The following is a 24,171-nucleotide window of genomic DNA, read 5'->3' on the forward strand; positions in this document are numbered from 1 at the left end:
CATCAATGATCTCTTTCTACTGTGTGGCTTCCTGAGACCAAACTCAGGCTGAGCTATCTCATTGGCTATCGGATTAGATGATGATGATGAGAAAGGCATTGCTGTAAGGAGTGCATTGATCATATAGAAACTGTCCAGGATGACTACTTTTCCAGGTATACAGGAGTTAACTTTGGACTATTTTCTGAAAAGTAGGACAAAGGAAGGGATGAAGTCTAAACTGTTTGGCCAACATTTATTAAACATGGGAGCTAATATGGAGGGGATCAACTATTAGGAGAAAATGGAGCATTACAGATTGACTGACTTTCAGGCCCTTCTTATATTGAGCTAGACTGGGGTTCTCAATGTGTTTCTCAAATGCATTGTGGTCTAGTGGATTCCGAAATACTTGGGAACTTGTTAGAAATACAGACTCTCAGGCTCTCTTCCAGACAGACAGAATTAGAGTCTGTGTTAATAGGCATCCAGATACTCTAACACTTGCACAGGGGGGAGAACCATTAGTATTGGTGTACAGTAGCCATCCCTGCTCCAATTATACTCAGTGCCTGTGGTTAGCTACAGTCTAAAAATGTTAAATGAAAAATTTTGGAAATGTGGTGGGGAGAATATATGTGCATATTCACATAATATTATATTATATTGTTTTAAGTATTCTATCATTGTTAATTTCTTACTATGCATAATTTATAAGCTCAACTTTATCATAAGTATGTATTTATGTATAGGCAGAAACATGTAGCATTTAGTATAATCCATGGGTCTAGACATCTAGCTGAGGTCTTGGAACATATCTTGAATATAAGAAAGACATTAGCTTTTAATTTAGGAAGTGAGACAGACTACTACGAGCCAACCAGATGCCAGCTTGCCAAGTTGGGCAGTTAGTTACTGTAAGATGGCCATCTCCAAAATGAGTTACCTAATGATGGGATGGTGTTGTAGTAAGCATTGGGGAATGGTGAGCCCAGACACCAGTCAGCTTTGGTAACAGCTGCAACTTTAATGGCTATGGTCATTAATTTGAGGATATACATAGGGCCTGAATACATTTTTAATTGTGTAATGAATGAATGAACAAAGAAATGAATTTGGTTTAAGTTAAAACTGGCATTTTAAGGTTAAGTCCATAGGACAAAGGGTATTTCTAATGAAATAGATTAAATGCCTTTCTAGCTAATTATTGCTTTTGTTTTTCCAAAACAGATAAGTAACGGAACATCATCTGTGATTGTCTCCAGAAAGAGGCCATCAGAGGGGAACTACCAGAAAGAAAAGGACTTGTGCATTAAGTACTTTGACCAGTGGTCTGAATCAGATCAGGTGGAATTTGTGGAGCACCTTATCTCACGAATGTGTCATTATCAGCATGGACATATTAACTCTTACCTGAAGCCCATGTTGCAGCGGGACTTTATCACCGCCTTACCAGGTAATCATGCTTGTCCTGACAGTTGCTAGCCAGTGCCAGATGCCCAGTCCTCAAGCCTGGGAGAGCTGAGCGGAGAGCTGAGTGTGTGTTCATGAAGTGAATGGTGATTGACTGTACTGTGAGCCCTCATTTCTGGGGGCAGTCATTGTATTTGTAGTTAGTTTTGAATCCTTCCTTAAGTGCCATATATTAGGATCCAGTAGGTGTATTTATTTCTAAGAAATGAAGGCTATTCCTCTGATTGACCATGTGGCATATTAGTTAGTGCTGTTGCTTCTTTTACTTGCCTTTTGTTCTTAGATACACCTTTCTTTTGATTGTTTACATTTTGTACTTTACATGTAATTTTTAAAAATGGTGCTGGGCATGATAGCTCATGCCGGATTTCCTAACACCCAATAGACTAAGATGGGAGGATTATTTCAAGGTGAGCTAGGGAGAGGCACAGAAAAGACACACACACGTGCATGTGCACACATCCATCTGCTTTTCCTTAAGTTTGTGTCTTGGCAAGCCTCACAGAGTTGAGGCTGTTCACTTGTATCTGGAGGGTTAACTTAGGAAGTGGCCAAAACACTGAGAAAATGGTAGTGTATTTTTGTTATGTTTCTTTTTCTTTTCTTTCTTTCCCTTTTGGTTTTTCAAGACAGGGTTTCTCTGTACCTTTGGAGCCTGTCCTGGCACTTGCTCTGTAGACATGGATGGCTTCGAACTCAGAGATCTACCTGTTTTTTCCTTCCAAGTGCTGGGATTAAAGGCATGTGCCACCATTGCCGGTTTCTTTTTCATTTCTCTCAGCTTTTTGTTTTGTTTTGTTTTGTTTTTTTTGTTTTAATTTAGATTTATTTTATGTGTATGAGTGTATATCTGTTAACCATGTGTGCGTCTTGTGCCCATGGAGGTCAGCAGAATGTTGGGTACCCTGGAATTGGAGTTAGAGGTGGTTGTGAACCACCGTGTGGGTGCTGGGAATGGAACCTGAGTCCTCTTATTAAAGAGAAGCAAGTGCTCTTAACCACTCTAGCTCTGTTGCATTTCTTGAAACTTGCTTCTCTATCCATTCATTCCTCATTGCTACCCCACAACCCCTCACTCATGTATGTACAGTCAGGGGTACATTTTTCGATTGTTTTTTTAGCTTTGTATTTATAACATTTTTAGTTCTGAACAAAATCCAGTGAAAAGTACAGAACTCTTGTGCTCCTGCCTGTGCCCACAGGCACACCGCCTGCACTGTAGTTAGTGCCTGCTGCATTTGTGTTCATGGGTGAACTTACTGATACATTGTCATTCCCAAATCCATATTAGACATTGGGATTTGCTGTTGGATAACATCTCATGGGTCTGGGCAATACGTAAATCTGTACCCACCACTCTGGCTTAAGGTAATTTCATTCTGCTTTGGATTTTGACAACTTTTTCTTTCTTATTTTGACTAGGTAAGATGTAGAGCTCAGACTCCTACAGGGAATGCTGGCTCTCCTGTGACACAGTATAGTGTGCTTATTGCCACTATGTCAGTGCAGGCCTTGGAACTCCCAAGATGGGGGCACCAACCTGCCGCAGGGGCAGCAGACTTCAGCTGTCAGTGCTCTCATGGCACACAGGATTTGAGCTGGGGTTCTAGGCCTGGAACTTAGGCTACAAAATGACAGAGAAGCTTCTGATTTCTTTGTGCTCTTCCAGAGTTTGTGTGTTTATTTTCTACACTAGGTGTGTAAAGAATTTTTGAAAGTTAAGCTGAGAAAGGCTTGATTCTGTTGTTCTTATGATGCCAGAAGGCTGTCCTGTCTTCCATCAGTTGTTTTCTGTTAGTGTCTCTAGAAACGCAAATAGGAACCTTTTCCATTCAGAATTGTATCACTTAGTTGCTTAGTTCAATTTCTCATTAGGCAAATTAGAATGACAAGAATCAGAAAACTTGGGTGAAATGCCTTTTGGTCACATGGCTTGTTTGACATGTGCTTTTGTAAAATGATGGTGGGCAGGCATTGGTTCAAAGTTAGTACAAATTCTTAACTTAGCCCTGAGTATTAAATAAATGGATCATAATTGTCTTAGTTAGCTAATTGCTGTGATCAAGCACCATGATCAAGAGCGACTTGGAAAGGAAAGGGTTGATTTCAGCTTAAAGTCCTCCATTGAGAAAAGCCAGGGAAGGAACTGAAGGGGAGACCATGAAGGAATCTTGCTAGCTGGCTTGCTCCTCTGGCACACTGTTTGCTTTCTTATATAACTCTAGCCCCTGCCAGGCTGTCCAAAACAAAAACAAAACAAAACCCAACCAGGACAATAACTCAATAAAATTCACTTTTAATTATGGAGAATGAGAGGAAGGGCCTTTCACTATGTGAGAGAGAACGGTATAGGTGAATGGATTCTTGTGTGTACCTTCTCTGTACATAGTACAGCATTTTTATCACCAAAACTCCAGAGTCTTGGTCATTGAGCTGCTCAATGAGGAAAGTTCAGGGACGTTTTTTTCAATTTGATGATTGTATTGCTCCTCATCAGTGACTGCTAACTAATGAGGCCAAGCCTTTGTTCTCTTAAGGAATTCTTTTTATTGTTTGTTTTCTGTTTTAGTTTTATTTTTTTCTTTTTGCTTTCCAAGTGGTTTAGATGTGTGTGATTGCCCCATATGTTTACAGAATAGCCACAAGGTGGCACTGTTGAAGTTCCCCTGATACCTTCAAGCAGCTCCTTCTGGGGAGTGCACAGCCTTGGAGAAGAGGCAGAACAGATGAACATGTGTTATGTATATAAATATGGTTAGTATAATTGCATACAATTCAGTTTTCATTACAGCAAATTTTAAGGCATTGTCCATATCTCTGTTACAGTGGAATTTTGTGGTATTGAATGTTATATGAAATGAATGGACTGTTTGCTGGGACATGGAAATATTTCTGTTAAAATGCTATTTGTTTTAACAGGATTTTATCTGAACACATATACATATGTCAGTGTATTTCATACATGAGAATCTAATAGCTGAGGACAAGCTGGCCCAGTTGATTGTGTTTGTGGCTAGTAGACTTGGATTAAACCTGGCATTAGTTCTTATCCCAGACCTGTGCTGTAGAGCATTATAGGAAAGACAGGTCTATGCACTTAGGTAGGTTTAATAAGATGCAGAACCCCTTTAATCATTCTACTAGTTCAGTGTCCAGTCTTTTCAGTAAGTACCTTGAGTTTGAATTTTTACTGTTAAGATTGACAACCACTTTAAACGTTTGAATGTGAAAAACATTAGTTCTAAAATATTGTCTATAGTTTGGTTTTTTTTTTTAATTGCTTACTGTGAACATTGTACCTGTCAGTATAGGAAAAAATGGAAAATGTTTGTGGTTTTTGGCTTCTTTTGGTTCAGTGGAAAAAGTGATAATTATGATACGCTTTTCTAAAAATCATGGTAAATGTTTAGTCTGCAATGTCAATTTCTGCAGGCTAAGTTTGTGGTTTGTAAGAACTGTTGTTAAAGGGGAAATTTATACCATTTAAAATAGAGGCAGATTGTACTTCAAAGGGGATGATAAGTCTTGCTGATCAGTTTTCTGAGGTATCTGTGCAATTAAAAATGTTGAAACACTTAGCTTCCTGACTATGGTTTATTCATTTGTCTAGCCCCCAAGACAGCCATTATAGACTGTAAATGTGATAGACTAGATCAAAAGTTACAAGAGAAAGGCAGGAATGAGCTAAGACTTGGGGTTGCATGCAGGGCCAAAGACCCAGCTTCACAGAGTGGAGATCCAGTGTGAGTGTTGGAGTTAGATCCCCCTAGGCTTCAGACTCAGACTCTGCACATAATAGCCTCATCTTCATCTGTGTGGGGTGAGGATTAAGGCAGTGTGTGTGTCATATGCTTGGCACCTGGTGGATGCTGCCATGTAGGTGTTTCCACTGTCATTTGGCTTTTCTGGATAGTGTCATCGGAAGCCTTGGGTTTGTGACCCATGTTTCTTTTCTCTTCCTTTATAGCCCTTAAGCCACCTGTTCCCAGGAAAGACTTGAACACAGTGGTTGTAGGTTGTTGTCTTGTTTTAAAGGGTTTCTGACTTCAGATTTTATAACCAGAGCTATGACTATCGAAGAAGCAAGGCGCAGCAGAGGCAGGGAAGAAAGGAAGTCCCCCCCCCCCCCAGCTAGCTGTTCTTTGAGGTTTCTAAAGTAATGGATATTTTTGTATGATCTAAGCATCTGTGTGAAACTGGCCCTCATCAAGGGTTTTGAACTGACATCACACATTGGAAGTTCATTTTAATATGGTGGTTTTTACACTTTGAATTTGAAATCAGTACCTTTTCCTTCTTGGAATTTGTTGTCAAACACCCAGATTCTCCCATGGTGCCTTTAATTAGCATTAGCAGCAGCACTTCCAGGATTGTGCATGCAGTATCAGGCTGCATTCTGAGGCCATGCTGGGTCTTCATGTTGTAGGAGGAGCTCACTCAGCATGATAGAGTAATAAGAGCCAGACACACTTTTTTAGGAAAGTACTTAGTTCAATAACCGAAGAAGCATTTCATTCAGCCCCAGCTAAAAGATTGCCTTGTGTTTGTTCGGAGGCCTCCTTTTCCTTAGTCGGCTTGAAACTAGAAAGTTGCAAGATTTGTATGGCTCTTCAGTGTAACTACGAAGAATCTTCTCTTCAGTGGATCTAGGTGCCCAAATAGAGCATTTGATTCCCATTTCTCTCAAAACATTTTGGGGATATACTTATAGAATGGAAGTATATACTCATACTAATAGAATGGAAGCTGCAGCTGTGTTTTCTTTGCAGACAAAGACTGTGATAGCCTCTTTGAGATGGGGGGGGGCAACTGAGAACATTTATTGAGTATCTGTTACATGTTTGGTGCTTTATGACTCTTATGTTATTAACCTTCCCAGTGGACTTGAGATTCCTTCCCTATAAAATGTGGGTATTCAGAGTGATTATCTTGGGGCGTTACTTTGCAGATTATATGAGCTAACTCCTTTCAGCACTTAAGATTGTTCCTGTTTTATGGACTGATGATCTCCAAAAAGGACAATAGATTTGCTTATGGCCATTCACTGAGTTATTTGCTTTAACAGCGGTTGCGTTTTCCATAAGACTAAAGCAAGCTGCCTCCTGCAAGGATGATGGGAATTTAAAGTAGTCACCAAAGGAAAGGAGCCTAACCTTAGGTGTCACCAGGACATTGTTTAAATGAGCTGATAGCATTTTAAAGAGGAAATATGTAAGGGATTTGCTTATGCAAAAACTTACTGGTAGCTTAGCTGTGAGGAATCAGTGAGGAGAAAAGATCCAAGATTACATGGGTGCCCTTGCTATAAACCAATAGTCTCCAAATTGTCAGAATCAGTGGCACTTCCAAGAGAATGGATCCCCAGACTGCCTTCTCTAGAGGTTGATTCAGTACAAGTCCTAGGGATCTGTTTTTGTTACTGTGTTTTTGAAAGTCAGTGACCCTAATTGATTCCAATCCAACACATGGCTTTAGCATCTCATGGTTGCAGGCTCTGGTTTGTTAGTGACCTGGAAGTTCTGTTCTCCTGATGGGAACCGTGCCCTTGAGACCTGGAAAGACAGATTTCTTTCTAATGCATTCTTGCCTTGCTATTTGTTTCATCTCTCCAAGAACAGAGGATTCGAAAGGGGAATTGGTTAGGGCATGTGTATATAACCAATTAGTAGGATCTATTTAGTGATGTGAAATTCATGGGAGCCATGTAAAGTGAACTGTTGATACCCTGTGTAGGAGTTAGAGGAGGAAGTCCAGCGAGCCCCAGAAGAGCTAAGTCCAAAGAAGAGCTAAGTGTGTTACTTTATGGTTAGAGAAATGTGATTAAGCATGATTTTAATGTGAGTATAGTGGGATATAGATTCAGTTTATGACAGCCGAGAAATTCTAGAATTTAAATCACTGTGCCTGTGTGCCTGTGACTACATACACATAGAAGATAATAGGAGAGGGACATGTGAGCACACATGGTTTACCCAAGGTGTTTGATCTTTGGAGAATGGTATCTAGAACACTGAGTTCCACATCAGGAGAGAGAGCGGGGAGGGAGAAAGAGGGGGAGGGGAGATTGAAGACAGAGCATCCAGCCATCTTGGGGGAAGTTACAAGAAATGAAAGGGGTACTGTGCTTGAAGTCCATGGCATAATGGTAAATAGAAAAAGGTCTGTTTTTACTCTTGTTTAACTTAGTTCTTTTCTGTCCCTGAGAATAATGCCCTTAAGCAATAAAGGAAAGATAAAATTGTGACCAAGCAAGACATGAATTTATTTAGAAATCCTGCAAGCAAGTTTATGGGACAGTGATGGAGTTTGGGACTGATGATCAGAACTGGGGAGTGAGTGCATTGGTGCAGTTGGGCTCATAGTCTTGCCTGATGGTGCCCAGAGGAGATGTGGGATGTGGAACAGATCTCCAGGTTTTAAGAGTGGGGAAGTGTTGTAAGATTTCGCCTGTTGGCATCTGAAAAGATTAGGTAGGATGTGTAAACCTCAAAGGGTGAATGTAGGATATAAGATCTCTTGGATATGGGGTTTAGAACTAACAGTTAATTTGTGTATGTGTGTTTTGTCGTTTTTCTCCACTGAGAATGGGTTGTATATGGTAAGAAGGAACCCAAAGCAACTGGTGCCAACCTGCACATGAAAGGTTGCAAACCTAGTAAGTACCATCAAGAGTGTGAGCAAGTAGTCAGATTCGACTGGTTCCTTTTCTGCCTGCTCTTACCAGATAAAGACCAGAAGAATAATCTAAAGATGGCAGTGTCTTCATGAGAACTTCTCCAGATGTCCCCGAGGACTGAATTGAACAGATTTAGACTGGGCATATTTTGATAACTTAGAGAACTGGTGGCTGAGTGTTAGGACCCTTGAGTATTATTACCGAATTCATCAGTAATAGCCACTGTCTTGGGTGCTGTCCTTGGTTCTGACCCATTTCATATGTTTGTTATCAGTTGGGGGTAAAGACAATCTGTTTGCTTATTATGCTGGTTTACTGAGGAATAATCCGATTTCTGGATTCTAGAAACCAAAATTCTAGAGACTGAAGTAGCTGGTTTACATGGAACTTTTGATGGTTAATTATGGCGAGGATAAGCATGAAGTGTTGCTGGCCCCATCCCACCAGTGGTCAAATACAGAAATAAGGGTAATTGTTTTAATAGCAACTGGGGAGAAGGGGGTAAGATTTGAACGTGCAGGAATCTTCTGTGATATGGCCATTAGGGGAAGGAGGTCAGTCTTTGATTATGTGACTCTAAGGTAATTTCGGCATACAGGATAGCAGTGGTGCCATGTAGCCTTCATTATCAGGGGGTGGAGCTTGGGGCTTAGATCTAGTCCAGGATAGAATTATTATATGAAGGGCCTGAAAACTTGTCATTGGCAGTGTAGCCATGCCATTCAGAGACATGCAAGCAACCTCAGTTTGTATAGTAACCCTTCTCCATCCTTCCTCCATCTAAACTATGCCCATACTCTATGCAGATAAGGGAACTGAGGCAATGAAAGGCCAGTGTTCCACCTGTCCCTGGCTGTTAACACTAAGCTTAGTGCTGCTGAGCTTGAAAAAGAGAACATCACCCTCAGGGAATGCTGTCTTGCTCTGAAATCTTTTCATCAGTCTGCTTTCAGATATTGTGCTAAGGGCGGCTGCCAGCACTTACTGCAAAACCAAGGCACAAGGATGTTTCAGGGTTTGGTTTGTGAATAGCACAGTATACACATGGTACACAGTGATCTTAGGACATGAAATTCGAATGTTGCAGGCTTGGGGATGAATTGTGCTTCCTGTAGCTACAGGGACACACCTAGAACTAAAAGAAGATATATAACAGGTGGTAACAGTGCTATGCATGGTGATCTCCGTGATAAAGTTCAGACAGAGCTGACTCTTGCATGGATTTCTTTGCAAGGATCCTTGTGTTGTGTGAGTTTATCTTAAATTTCTGGTGTGTGTGTGTGTGTGTGTGTGTGTGTGTGTGTGTGTGTGTATGTGTGTGTGTGTGTGTGTGTGTGTATACAAACGTACGTGTACACATACCACAGCACTCCTGTGTGGCAGAGGACAACTTTTGGGAGTTGGTTATCTCCTTCTACTGTGGGTTCCTCAGGTCAACAGACTCAACGGGCTCTCATGGCTGACCTTTCTGTGGGTTGTTTAACTCAGTCCAAAGTTCTAAAGTGAGAAACAAATACCTGTTGCTTCTGGGGGTTCTTACCCTTCTGTTCAGAACAGAAAGATCTCCATCAGAGGGAGATGGCAAGATTGACACCAACACTTTTAATTTTTCAAATTAAAGAATGGTCCAGTCTCACCTTTTGGCCCCTGTAGCTATCAAGGATTCATGGAGGAGTGTGGTTTATTGCAAAAGACAGTGAAGATAAGCAACAAGCACAGGTTTTGAAGCAAGAAGTCTTTAGTTCTTATCTTTGCTTCACTACATAGCACAGCCTGAGATCTGTCCTTGTTCCTCAGCTGTAACTTTGGAGAATCATTGGCATGTGAGGGATTAGCAGGAAAATGGGGAAGGGGGGAAAAAGTCTCAAAATTCCGAGAAAGACAGAACTGGCCAGGGTAGCTTTTACACCAAGAGCAGCTGCTGTCAGCCGCACCTGGGTCACCCCCCTCCTCCCCCAACTTTTGTTATCTTTTGAGCTGCACCTGTTTATGAGCTTTTCCATGTCCTGCTTTTGGTTGTTTCACCTGCCTCAGGCTTTCCTCATTCCTTACTTCAGGCCTGTGTTCTCTGCCCTACCCATTCTTTTCATTGCTTCTCTGTTTTGTAGAACAAGGCTTAGATCACATAGCAGAAAACATCCTTTCCTACCTGGATGCCAGGTCTCTGTGTGCAGCAGAGCTGGTGTGTAAAGAATGGCAGCGAGTGATCTCAGAAGGGATGCTGTGGAAGAAGCTGATTGAGAGGATGGTGCGCACTGACCCTCTGTGGAAGGGCCTCTCAGAAAGAAGAGGGTGGTGAGTATTGGGGTGCTTGTTTGGAAAAAGTTCCCCCGGTGTACAGTATAGTCAGCTTGATTACTCAAGGCAATTCTGTGAATGTGTCAGTCTGTTTAGAAAAGGAGTGAAAATATTAGTCAAGGCTGGTCAAAGCTGTTAGAATTCCTCCTTCTGACATGTATGCATTGTTATTATAAAGTTTTCAATAACTCTCATGGGTGATTCATTCATCTCTTTAAACACAGCTTTTTCAAAACTTAAGCAATGATTCCATCACAAAAAAGATAAGAAAAGAGAATATGAGAGTTTCGGCTGGAGAGAAGGCTCCGTAGTTGGTAACCCTCGATGCTCATTCAGAGGACCTTGGTCCAGTTCCCAGCACCTACTTGGCAGCTCACAGCTGTCTGGTTCTCCAATTCCAGAGGATTTGATGCCCTCTTCTGGTCTCCATGGTCAAGAGGCACACATGTGGTGCACAGACATACATGCAAGCAAAACCCCCACACATAAAACAATTATTAAAGGAAAATAGCAGAGTCAAATAACTGTATTTGCTTTTGTAATTGCTGGGGATTAAACCTGGGGGCTCATTCACGGTAGGCAGCTGCATTCACCACTGAGCTGTACCACCAGCCTGAGTTATTTTATGTCATTTCACTATTTATTACTGCTCATGGGGAAGAATGGAAACACAGCCATAGGGTTTTTCAAGAAAGTCTGTGGGCTTAAGTGCAGCTTGATAGCTTTGTGTATTATCAGTGCCCTGGCTCAGTCAGATACAGACAAGAAGAACAGGACTGGGAAGAGTGAGAGTGGAGCTGTGCTTCCTTTATGGGAGGAAGTTTAATGTGGAATACTACTTTTCCTAAGCTTCGTTAGTACTTATTATGCATGAGGGTACAGGATAGCATGTGGAAGAGAAAACAAGGAAAGCCAAGTTTTAGGAAACGAGGAAGGACTGGACATTAGTTTCCTTGATTCTAACTCTGGTATGGAGTTTTCATTTTTTGTAGTGGATAAGAGCATAAAATATATTTGATAGTGAAAGTGTAAAATCCAGGGTGAAAGCTCACAGCTTCAGAATGGGTATTGTAATTTTTTAGGATCTCATTAAGATGTATGTATAGACTTTGCAACTGGTTGGTTTCAGTATGTCCTGTTTTTTATTTGCAAATTTTTACGAATAAGGGTTATAGGGGGAGGGAAAACAGCCCTAGACTGAAAGCTTAATTATTTGTGTGACGGTACTCAAAAAACAAAAGACCAGCATCATGCCAGAACTAAATTGTCTCTACCATGGAAACTGCAGTTTGTCAGGAATCCTACTTTTGAACTGTTAACATTCAGTGAAAGGGAAGACATGAAACATGGGCTGTCCTTGTAAGCATGCTTAAATAAAATCTGTTCTTTTATGTGCAAAAATGTAACATCTGTTTGTTTTCCTTGCTAGGGATCAGTACCTGTTTAAAAACAGACCTACAGATGGCCCTCCCAATTCATTTTATAGATCATTGTACCCAAAGATTATCCAGGACATAGAGGTAACCGTTTCACTTCATTGTTTTGCACTCTCTGGGGTCTTGTTCTCAACTTTTCATGTTGTTTTAAAGGTCCTTTTGTTCTAAACTCATGAAACTTGTACTTTGTTTTTTAAATAAGTTGAGCTTTGGAAATAAATGTCATAGTATGTAATCTGTGGCTCTTCTTCAGAGCTGATCATGCCTTTTTATAGAAATGCAACTTCTCAAAAACACGAAATGCTTTTGTAAGGCTGCCAGTTAATTAAAACCTTAATCCAAGATAAACTATAGTCTAATTTGATAAATTTTCCACAATCCAAGGCCCAATGTTTTAGGTAAACAGGCTTTTATATTTTGAGCCATCATTGAAGAAAGCATGCTTGCAGTCGCCTCTCTAAGTCATGCATAGTTTTTCATAAAATCAGCTCAGACTATTATTCTAAGAAGTGGTGAAGTGGGCCTTGTAAAGCAGGTTATGTTCTGGGGCCACTGTGGAGTTTAGTGTAACTTCAGTGACCAGCAGAGATCTGTGTACTTGCTGAGAAACGTTAGCAGTGTTTGATGCTGTTGGCATGTTCCAGTTCAGTTTTATTACTTAGCCCTTTTCCTTGAATCAGGAAAGGCATGAACAGGTACTTCTCATTAACCCTTTCACATGTGTTATTTACTGTTTCCTCTTAGGCAGAAAAGTTTAGCTTTTGTTGTACAATGCTGTATCTCCCATAAAGTTACAGCTGGTTTCCAAAATGTGAAGTAATCGTCTTCTCCAGGTGATGAACATAAAAGTTACTGTGTCAATATGAGTTATGGAGAAGCGTGTCTTTGTAGAGTTCATCCTGCCCCTTCTCAGGCAGATGTGACCCATCCCATTAGCAGTGCATTAGCTTGTGACTGGATATCATTATTTAAAAGAGAAACTCTTGTCTAGAATGTGTGCTCTCTAAAATGACCTAAAAACTAACCTTTAGGGTAGACTTAATAATTTAAACCATTGCCAGATAAAGTTTAGGAATTAATTAGTCCAAAACTTCGACTAATGCCCTGCAGTGCTTAGAGGTTAGTGTTTGTGCATCATAGGTTAGTGTTTGTGCATTTCAGGAGGGAAGGGACTGCTCTAGGTAGGTGCACCAGACGTCTTGGAAATCCTGTTCTGCTCTTTGGCAGGGGGGAGCTGTAGATAGAAACTCTCTGACTTTTCTTGAGTGATCCCAAGTAGACATTCCTTTTGAGGAGGTGCTGTTTAAAGCCAGTTGTCAATAAACAGGGACTCTGGAGAACCTTTATCTGATTGAGGTTTGGTGATGGGGATTATTTTATTTAGTCACCATGACTACCTTTATAATTGACAGTAGGACAGCAGTTACCATAACCATTTCCTCAGACTGAAATAATAGAACTAGCAGAGGCGGCAGATGTGATGGGAAATGGAGCCATTGGGGAAACACTGTTGGACACAAACCTCTGCATCATGGTGGTCTTCCAGTGGTTCTTAAAGTGTGGTTTGGGAAAACCCACTGCCTGGCCACAAGAGTCTCCTCCAGATTTTTGTGGCTAAGTTTCTTAGTATGAAGGATGACGCTTATACTTTGGTGTATCACTAATAGTAATAGTGACAGAAGCAGTGTACCACTAATAGAGCACTTACTTGTACTTAGAAGTTAATAGCATATTTTCTCATTAGATAGCCTAAACAGTCTGAAAAGTAGGTTAAGTCCATATTGAAAATCAAAGGAAGAAGTGCTAACAAGGTAAACTCTTATCCTACATCACAGTGAGTGGTACAGTCCACAGCCATCCACATACTGTCACATACACAGTGAGTGAGTGGTGCAGTCCATAGCCATCTACAGACTCTAATATACACAGTGAGTGGAGAGTCTATAGCCAACCACATACTCTCTGGCCCTTCATGTGTATTGTCAGAGCAGACTTGTAATGATTCATAGATCATAATGTGAGGCATACAGGTGAGCTTGGCTTTGCCTACATGACTGTTGGTGAGTGTTTCACCTGCAGAGCACCATGATTGTCACCCCTATAGTCTACCTTGGACTGTGCTAGGTGTTTACGTAGATAATTTCAGTAATTTAACAATGCCCATGCCATATCCTTATCTGCAATAGAGGGAAACTGAGAGTAAAAGAAGTTTTAGTTACATAGAAGTGGTGGGCTTTTAGCTGAGGTCTGTCTAGCCATGGGCTTACAGTTAGGTGGTTTTTTGTTTATCTGTTTTTTTCTTTTTTCTTCTGTTTCCAAAGCGGAAAATTCAGGAAGCAGAAAGGCATGTCTTATTCTTTTATTCCTGTAGATGTCCATCTTCCTCTGAGTGTGTGGATACTCAGTACCTTGACTCTTGATAAGGTTGACTGTTAGCTATGAATTAGTTGGAAGCCCTTGGCTTTGCTTTAGTTCTGTTAGAGAAGAGGTAGCATTAAAGGGTTTTTAGTAGAACACCAGAACGGCCAGTGAGTGTCCGGGCTCCCTGGCCCTTACGCAATCTTCTCTTTCCCCTTGCACTCCACAGATGAGGCACTTTTGGGACAGCACTGGTGTTTTCCCCTCTCCTCTGTTTTGACAGCTTGCTGACTCCTGAAATACATCCATTCTCAGCTTGGGCGCTGATGAGCACAGAGGAAAAGTGTTCCTTTCTGAACTTTGCCTTCCACATCTAGTCACAAGAAATTGGTTCTATTTTAAGGAAAAATAGACAACTTGGCTTTGTATGGCTAACTCCTGCTGTTCAGAAAAACGGGGTAGTGAGACTCAGCCTGTGGAGAATAGTTCACATTCTTCACTTTCTTAAAGGTTCCTCTCTCCTGGGTGTTCTTGCCACACAGAGGGTTTACAGAGCCTCTAAATTGAGAAGGAACTCCTGGCAAACCTGAGGCTTGTCCTGCCAAGAGGCAGTCACACCCTCCTTCACTATCTAGAGTCCTTGTCAGTGCTGTTTTCAGGGTAGCTCACTGTGCACTGCAAGGCACTTGGTTAGAATGGTTGAGCTTCACTCCCAGAGCTGGGACCCTCACTCCCCAAGGCCTCTCCACCCTGTGCTTCTGCAGACAGATGGCCATTGCTCTTACAATCCAATATGCTCATGCCCTGGATTTGGATTTTTCTTTTCTGCCATTTCAGAGAAGTTTCTCTTTATATTTACCGAGCTGGCCATGGGGAAAATGACTGTGTTGTATCACACCTTTTAATAAACCACATTTCATTCAGGGAAAGTGGAAAGCTTTTTTTTGTGGTTTGCAAACTTGATATTAACATTGTCCTGACTAGAAAATGCTGAAACTTGCCCACCCACCCAGTTATGTTTAGCCTTCTAAAAATAATGTTATTCCTGCATACTCAGACATCTGTTTTCACTCTATTGCCAATTGAAATGCCGCTGTATACTCTGTATATCATGGCTACTTTCCCAGTATTTTGAAATTTTGCTCAGGGTAAGGGGGTTTTACAAGTTCTCTAACACGTGAAATTCTCTTCTACAGTAGCTGTACCACATGATGGCTCATGGCATGGCAGGTATTGCAGGAGGCACCTGTGTGACTGGCTTTATTGCTGCCCAACTCAGATAATAGCCAAATTCCATCTGAGGAGTGAGCACCTTGCTGGGGCCACTACAAAATGCAGGCTACCACCAACAAATAGCAGCTTAGACCAATGCAGTAATTCCTCCAATTTGGGGCCAGCCCTCCCTTTTTAATTACAACCCATTGTTTTTGGCAGTGTTGCCAATAGACTGTGATGAGCATGTCACATGTTGTGTCCCTTTGTTAGCTGGGGGAACAGATTCTACTGATCTACTGTGCTGAGGTGGAATCCAGTGCTCCATCGGTACCACTGGCCAAGGCTGTCACTTGTCTTGGGTCATTTCTGCCACCAAGGGTTGCCAAGCTTGATTGAAAGTCTAGTTTTTGTGAAAACCTGGTTTAGAAGAATTGAAACAAGTTAGGTTGTCGGGCATGTTGGCAGTGTTCTGAGTAGGCACAATCATGGGCAGGTGCTGTGTGTGTGCGTGTGTGGCCTGGAGAGCTAGGAAGAGGTAGCCTCAGGAGTGCCCTTGGTGGCTGTATGGCTGTCAGAGACATCCTGTTGGGTTCTGTACTTACCTTGGATTCAAGAACCTAATTTAATTCAAGATTTAAAACCTTGCCCTAACTGCGTCTTTCCAGAGTGACTCACCAAGGGTCTTCTGAACTTTTAAAATGTCTTAGAAAGTTGGGAACCTTGTGAGCATGGAAAAGCTTGGCCATACCCCGTTTCCTTTTGATGTATACAGAAAATAGGGTATCTATATGGTGGTGCATGTGTGAAGTCTTTCTGCCCCAGCTCTCTGTGGAGTAGATGGGACAGCTCAGCTTTAAGGCTTCGCCCAGGTGTTTGAGGAACTGATTCAGCCTTAGGTGACCATTTGGTGTCATCTTGGCTCTTCTCCCTCATCTGTTTGTTGCATTAAATATAGTTAAACATTGTGGCCAGCTCACCCCATTCTAGAAAATACCATAAGAGCAGTGGGAAAGTGAGTAAGCAGTCCTCTCATTTCCTGTGTTTGCATGACAAGCACTTTTTTTCCTTTAAACTCTCATTGTTATGTAAATGAGCTTTCACTGTTCATTGAAATCCAAAGTAAAGCCTACTTTAAAGCCCAAAGATAGCCATGCAGTTTTAAAACAATGCTTGGTCTACCTAGGGCACTCTGTGCTTTGGGTTCAAGTGGAATCACACACATACTATCAACTCAGTGCCTCAGTAAGGATGTTACCTCAGCATGAGTGACTACTACCCAGAGTCACTGGCTAGGCTAGAAGTAGACTTCTTACTAGCATATCTTGCTTCCTAGGCCAGCATTTCCCTGGAATGGTTAGCATGCTGAGGTGGCCAGGCAGTCTCCAAAAGTGCCTTAATTCTCTAGATGTTTCTAAGCATTGGGTTTACTTAAATGAGTTTTTATGCTCTGGACCCCTTTAAAAGGTTGCTCATAGAGACAAATTGATACCTGTCTTGAGAGATAGTTGTATGGCAGTGGTAGTTTGAGTTAGTTTTCCTGGCTTTGACATTTTACCAGTCACTAGGTAATGTCTGGCCTAGGAAGGAAATCCTGATGGCAGCAGGTGGACACAAGAGCTTTTCTGTTGCTGTTGTGCCCAGAGGTTGGACATGTGCTGTCCTGCTTGTTTCATACTGGCTCTTTGAAGACCCAGGTAGATATTCTCAGGGCCCTTGCTAAGCACAAGGGTCACACATTTGTGACCTTTGTACTGTCACTTGCCCTTTTAAGTACACATGTGCTAATATATGTATCAGTAGCTCCAACTCTCCATATCTTTCTCTGTAAAAATGTGGGCAGTGGCTGGGCAGTTAGTGGTGCACATCCTTGCTCCCAGCACTTGGGAGCCAGAGGCAGGTGGGCCTCTCTGAGTTAAGAGGCCCGCCTGGTATATAAAGCTAGTTTCTGGATAGCCAGGGATACAAAGAGAAGCCCTGTCTTGAAAACAACAACAAAAAACATCCCCCCCAATCCTAACATTTATATCATATTCATTATTAAAGGTCATCTAGAATGGTTTAAAGTATACAGGAAGACATGCCTAGGTTTACAAAAATATTATACCATTTAAATGGGTACTATTCCAATACTTGGGAGGCCGAGGCAAGAAGAACGAGAGTTTAAGGCTAGCCTTGAATACCTAATGAGGAGTACCTTTCAAAACAAAACAAAAGCAGACATACACAGACAAGGAAATCATGTCATGATGTTTTGCATAGTTATGCTATTTTACAACATCCAGACCCATAGATTTTAGTATCTGTGCTGGATTGTAGAACCACTTCCCTATGGATGGATACCCAGGGATTGATCTCACACACGCACACGCACACGCACACGCACGATAGTGTTAGGAAGCTTAGTGTCTGCTGTGGAACATTGAATGAATGTTAGCATTTGAAAGAGTTCAATGCAGTCTTCAGAGTAAGAGGAATGTGGTTTGTTGAGTATCAGGAGAACTGGTAATTGGGCCTTTACTGTGAATAAAGTTGAGATTGATCTTTTTCAATGCAGCGAGCAGTTAGCTTTAGCTACTCAGAAGTCATCTATCAAACTGGACTTGAAGTTGAGTGAGAACAGCTATTGTTCCTGCTGTCTACTGGTTTCACAGCCTAAGAATCCAGACTGCCTAGACTTAGTAGATGCCTTTTCATCTTGGGTAGTCCTTTCTAGCTGCTTCCTGAGGCTAGGCCTTCTGATAGACACCCTCTGCTTCTTCTTTGAAATGGGCCAGGATCCTGTAGCCAGAGTTTGTATCATTTGTTTGGCATGGACACTCCCCTGAATTGTTAGTGATATAATTGTGTTCTGTGCACTCTGCCTAAGAGCTAGGTCTATCCTTTATACCAGTGAATATGTTCCTAGCAGAATTCTGGGCTGATCAGAACTGGATTTGATTTCTAAGTAGTTCAGTTTCTATTTTTGTGGCCTTAGGCAGGTTTAAAACTGTTTATTTATAAAAAGGAAACAATGAGAAAATTGGGGTGTCAGTGGTGTTCTGCTTCTGTAAGCAACACCAGATTGTTAAAACTAACAGAATAGTTGACACAGAAAACCCACCTCTTGACTCCTTTCTCCAGACCATAGAATCAAATTGGCGGTGTGGACGACATAACTTGCAGAGGATCCAGTGCCGCTCTGAAAATAGTAAAGGTGTTTACTGTTTGCAGTACGATGATGACAAAATTATCAGTGGCCTCCGAGACAACTCTATCAAGGTGAGTTACTCAGTCTGTGTGCTATTTTAGAGTGATGCTCGGAGATGAAGTGCTAGTGTGTGGTAATCTCTGCTACTGCAGATAGATTTTTATCTGTTCTCAGTGTCAGCAGCTCTCAAGTTGTTCAAAAGAACCGGAAATGGCATTTCCTGGTCTCATCCCTCTTGCCCCTGACTCTGAGCACATTCATATTTGATGCTCTCTGTTTACTATGTCCCCTCAGATTTCCTTGTCCCAGAGATCAGATCACCATTTCACCCCCCATGCCCAGGAATCCAGGGGTGTTCCCATCTGCCTTCATTCACATAAGGAAGAACTTCCTTCCTTCCTTCCTTCCTTCCTTCCTTCCTTCCTTCCTTCCTTCCTTCCTTCCCTCCTTCCTCCTTCCTCTCCCTCCCTCCCTCCTCCCCCTCCCTCCCTCCCTCTAGCATTTACTATCAGTGCATCTATATAGCACATAACAGACTTTTAGAACTGACTTCTTATACCCAGTAGAAGCATATTTAATTTCACCCTCTTGTTTTGTTTAGCAATAATTCATTACTTCTTGTTGCAAAGTAGCATTTCATGTTACTGGGTGCATCACAGTGTGCTAATCTATTTAGTTCTCAGGGAAGTTCATGCTTCTCAGGATTGTGATGGAAGCCTCTGGAAATACACACATGCAGGTCTTTGTGAGAACATAAGTACAGTTCATCTGTGTGAGTGAAAATGTGGAAACTGGAAACAAGATTATCTTGGATTTGGGGATGGTTGACATCCCCAAATAATACCAAACCATGGTCTGTGAAGGAAGAATTGATGGGCTTGGCTTCATTAGCATCACTGTTTTCTACTCTCTGAAAATACAAGCTTCAGAATTTCAGGAAATATATATAAAAGCCACATTGGATAAAGGAGTACTAGCTAAAGTGTGTAAAAACCCAACAATAAGGAAATAAAAAAAACATTTTTAAAAAACAGGCACAAGCTGGGTGTTGGCAGCACACACTTTATTCTTAGCACTTGGGAGGCAGAGGCAGGCATATCTCTGAGTTTGAGGCCAGCCTGGTCTACAGGTTGAGTTCCAGGACAGTCAGGGGAGGGCTACACAGAGAAACCCTGTCTCAAAAAAACAAAAACAGTCTGGGCGCACTTTAATCCCAACATTCGGGAGGCAGAGACATTCCATGAGTTCACAGCCAGCCTGATCTACAAAGTGAGTTCTAGGACAGGCTCCAAAAAAAAAAAACCCAACCAAACAAACAAAAAAGGCAGAGACCTTAATAAATACATCTCCAAAGAGTGTGTCTAGGTGGCCATTTTGTCAGTCTTCCAGGAAGGGGAAAGCAACAGGGAAAAAAAAAAATCACATTCCATTAGTGTGGCAACATCCGCAGCACTCTGCAACACTGGGTGGAGGTGAGGAATGGAGCAGAGCCTTCACCCGTTGCTTGTGGAAATGTGAAACTGTTCAGTCGCTTTGGAAGGCAGTTTGGCAGTTTCCTAGAAAGCCTCTTATCATCGGACCCGATGCTTACATTACTTAGTATTTGCTCAAAGTTATTGAAAACTTAATCCACCTCAGCACCCTCATATATTTGTAGTAGCTTTATTCACAACTGCCAAGCTTGGAAATGAGCAGATGTCCTACAGTGGTGAATGTATAACTGCAGTTCATCCAGGTAGTGGGATAATTTTCAGCATTGCAAAGAATTTGCTTTATAAGCCATAGAAAGCCACAGAGAGCTTAAATGCATGTAACTAAGTTACAGACACAATGTTGAAAAGGCTGCACAATTCAGGATTCGGTGTGGCATTTTGGAAAAGAGAAGCTATGAAGATAGTAAAAGAAGGAAGGAAAAAGCTCAGGGTGTGAAAATATACAAATGTTTTACTTCATTTTCAGAAACTAGGATCATGTCACTATATAGCCAATTTTTGTTTTGATTCTTAAATGCTTAGTTTTGTAATAAAGCATTATATTTTCTAACTAAGAGCTCTTGATAGTTTGGGGTTTTCAGGAAACATACACTCCATTTTTAAAAATAAGTTTTGAAGCTATCGGAGGTATGCACTTTTGAAATGTCTTAGTAGAGGCTGTCTCATTATTTATCAGAGTAAGCTGGCTCTTCCAGATTTTATTAAAAGACCCCCTTTATCAAGCTGCTGAATTAAATGAGCACAGCAGCTAAGTAAACATTCACATTAAGCAAAGCTCCTTGTCTATTCTGGAAGCTCATTGGTATCGTCTCCAGTTCTGTTTCCTCTTGTTCTTCCTTACTTGTTTGGTATTCATCTTGTTTCCTGTACCCTGTTTGTATTCTCTGATTCAGAGTGCATGGTGCAGGAGAACTTTTGTGGAAAGTGTATGCACTAAATTGCTGCTCTGGTTGATCTTGTCTCAACAGATCTGGGATAAAACCAGCCTGGAATGTTTGAAAGTGTTAACGGGACACACGGGCTCTGTCCTCTGCCTCCAGTATGACGAGCGAGTCATTGTAACTGGTTCTTCAGATTCAACAGTGAGGTGCGTGGTCTGGCTTCATTCTCTGATCTCAAAGACCGTTCCTGAGGAGACAGATGCATACCCTCTTTAGGAATTTTTGCTGCTATAGGATCTGCTGCTATACTCTTGGGAAAATACACCTCCCTGTCCCTGATTGGCAGTGGGGTGACAGAGTCCAGCAGAGCAAAAGGGCATCATGTAGTGAAGTCTGAGATGGACTGAGGGGGACTGGAGGGACTGAGGAGCAGAAAGGAGTGGAGCGTTGCTTATTTGCAGGCACACTGCAGAGACGGGGTAGTGCTCAGCCCATCCCTGGGTTCTGTGATGTTCCCTTCCAGTTATTTGTCTCATCTCAACCCTGCCCACAGTACAGCTACTGTCTGTGTCCAGATTTGGCCTATAGGCTGCTGCTTTGTCACAGATCACTGCTCAGCCTTCAAGGTCATCTTCTGCTCTATGTCAGTGTATCCTTTAGGATATTGGTGTATTTTTTTGTTTGTTTGTTTTGTTTTTGCATGTCTCAAGTGTCATATACAAAGTGCTGTGATGAAATGCCCCAGCTTGGTTTCCAAATATAAGCAGTAGTTTTTTCAACATGCCACTGGCCAACAAAAACCTTAAGCTTGGGATTATCCTAGGCTCCTCATCTGTCAAACTCCTGCTGTTGTCTCAGACCCACTGAAAGCCTACTGACTTGAGGGATCATCTTTGTCACTTGTACAAACCTGAAGACATCCCTGAGTTAATTACTTTGAGTGTGAGAGAAACCTGAGCCCAGCTAGATTTAGCTTCTTTCTTAAAGGCATCTTAGCAGTTGTCAGAATTAAGGAGGCTGCTGCCTAGGTTCTGTTGCATACTGTGGGTATGCATACCCCATACCGTGCACCTGAGTATGGGTTCTGCTGGCAGCAGTCTGGCAGAATATACTTCAGATACAGGGGTTCTGCTGTTAGAATGCACTTGGATGCCGGGGTTCTGCTAGTAGCATCACTTGGTACACTAAGAGTGATGCTGAACCCAGACTTCACCTTTCCCTGGCTCTCACTGTCACAGCTTTCTGTTTTCTTCTAGAGTATGGGATGTGAACACGGGTGAAGTTCTCAACACACTCATCCATCACAATGAAGCTGTGCTGCACTTACGCTTCAGCAATGGACTGATGGTGACTTGTTCCAAGGACCGTTCGATTGCTGTGTGGGATATGGCTTCTGCCACTGATATCACTTTACGTCGTGTCCTGGTTGGCCACCGTGCTGCTGTCAATGTAGTAGACTTTGACGACAAATACATTGTGTCTGCCTCTGGAGACAGGACCATTAAAGTGAGTGTGTCTGTGGTCTTCACCCTGTCCCTAAACAGCAGAGAATAGGCAGAGGTGACTAGCACTAGGTGGCAAAGTCTATTCTTTATGCATTCCCATGAGACCCTCCCATTTCACATGCTTCTGGAGCCACAGGTAAGAAGAAAAAAGTCATTGGTCTCAATAGAGACCAGTTGTCAATTTCATGAGATGACATTATTGAGCCTTTGGCAGTCTTGGAACTCACTTTGTAGACCAGGCTAGCCTCAAACTCACAGAGATCCACCTGCCTCTGCCTCCCAAGTGCTAGGAATAAAGGTGTGCAACAACACTGCCTGGCTGTTAGCCACTTTTTAAGGGGCAGAGACTAAGCTGAGCATGCTGTGTGTGTGGGAGTTTTACATTTATTAACTCACCCCACCACTACCAGGATGTGGCCACCAAGGCAAGATGCTACTACAACATGACACTTATTTAGGGTGAGGGTCTGTTTCACAAACATGGCTCAAACTGGTCATGTAGAGTTTCATTTATTCTCTTCAGAGAGCTTGCTGTTGTGTATACTATTGAATATAGTTAGATGCTAGGGAAAGAAGGATGAACAAGACATGTCCCTGCTTTGAGAAACTAGGTTGGAACAGATGAGAAGCAAAATGTGACCAGCAATTGTAGACTAAGATATCCCACAGGGTATGGGGAATTTAATTCTGATTCCTTATCCCTTTTAACTTACTCATGATTAAATTGATTCTTTGATAGTTTCACACATTGTCCATACTGACCAGCCTCCTATTTCCCTAGTCTCCATTTCCCCGCAAATCTCTTTGTACGTTCATTTCTGTTCATTTTGTTCTGTGATTCATTGAGTTTGACTGGTGTTGACTAGAAACCATGGGTTTGGAGTTGTCTGTTGGAGTCTCATGGACTCAGAGGTGCTTATACAACTGTAGACGGTGACCTCCATTTCTCAGAATCTATCAGTAGCCAATAGTTCATCAGTAAGGGGTTGTGCCTTGTGAGATCCTTTTAGCCTTGTTACATATTTATTAACAGTTTTATTGATCTATATTTTCCATACTTGAAGATTTGGCTTTTCCAAATGTACTGTTAGTTCATTTACAGCTTTGTGTAGCATTACCCCCGCCTAGTTTGTAAACACTTTTACCAACAACAGTTAATATGCAGGAGAATCAACCACATGTTCCTGGCATTTAGCATTCTATCCTTATCTCTGAATTTGTCTGTTCTAGACATTTCATGTAAATGCACTTGTGTACCCTGTGGCTTTTTGTGTCTGACTCTCTCATAGTGCAGGGTTTAACATAGACCAGTGCTTTGTTGCTTCTGGTGGCCAAATGGGTTTTTACTCAGAACAAATGACACTTTGTTTCCCCTTATGTGCAAATGCACTGTTGTTTGTTTCCCTTTGCTGGCAATTATGGATGATTTTGATGTAAACATTTGCCCATTCACCTTTGCACATTCTTTTAGTTTTCTTAATTGATTAACATCCCAGGGAATTGCCAAATGGTCTTCCAGTGTGGTTGTCCCATATTACAGTCCTGCTAGCATAGTCTTGCTGGCTTTAAGAATGTCCAAATGACTAGCACTGGGCGGTGTTCTATGCGCTGGTAACTTGCCCCATAAATCATGGGCTATACCACATCAAAACTTAGGTGTCTGGAAGCTG

The 24,171-nt window shown here is 41.8% G+C and overlaps 1 protein-coding gene across 4 annotated transcripts in view; it reads left to right on the plus strand.

The window, feature by feature from the left end:
* Window positions 1-24,171, plus strand: part of Fbxw11 (F-box and WD repeat domain containing 11) — a 102,334-nt gene that overhangs the window by 67,542 nt on the left and 10,621 nt on the right. For all 4 annotated transcript variants that reach the window (XM_027425196.2, XM_027425198.2, XM_027425197.2 and 1 more), the window contains 6 exons: window positions 1,210-1,435; window positions 10,237-10,423; window positions 11,856-11,946; window positions 18,556-18,693; window positions 21,084-21,202; window positions 22,253-22,502. In XM_027425196.2, the coding sequence (XP_027280997.1) occupies window positions 1,210-1,435; window positions 10,237-10,423; window positions 11,856-11,946; window positions 18,556-18,693; window positions 21,084-21,202; window positions 22,253-22,502 (1,011 nt within the window). The remainder of the gene's footprint in view (window positions 1-1,209; window positions 1,436-10,236; window positions 10,424-11,855; window positions 11,947-18,555; window positions 18,694-21,083; window positions 21,203-22,252; window positions 22,503-24,171) is intronic.

Source organism: Cricetulus griseus, chromosome 7 (assembly GCF_003668045.3).
Source record: "Cricetulus griseus strain 17A/GY chromosome 7, alternate assembly CriGri-PICRH-1.0, whole genome shotgun sequence".
NCBI classification, from domain to species: domain Eukaryota; kingdom Metazoa; phylum Chordata; class Mammalia; order Rodentia; family Cricetidae; genus Cricetulus; species Cricetulus griseus.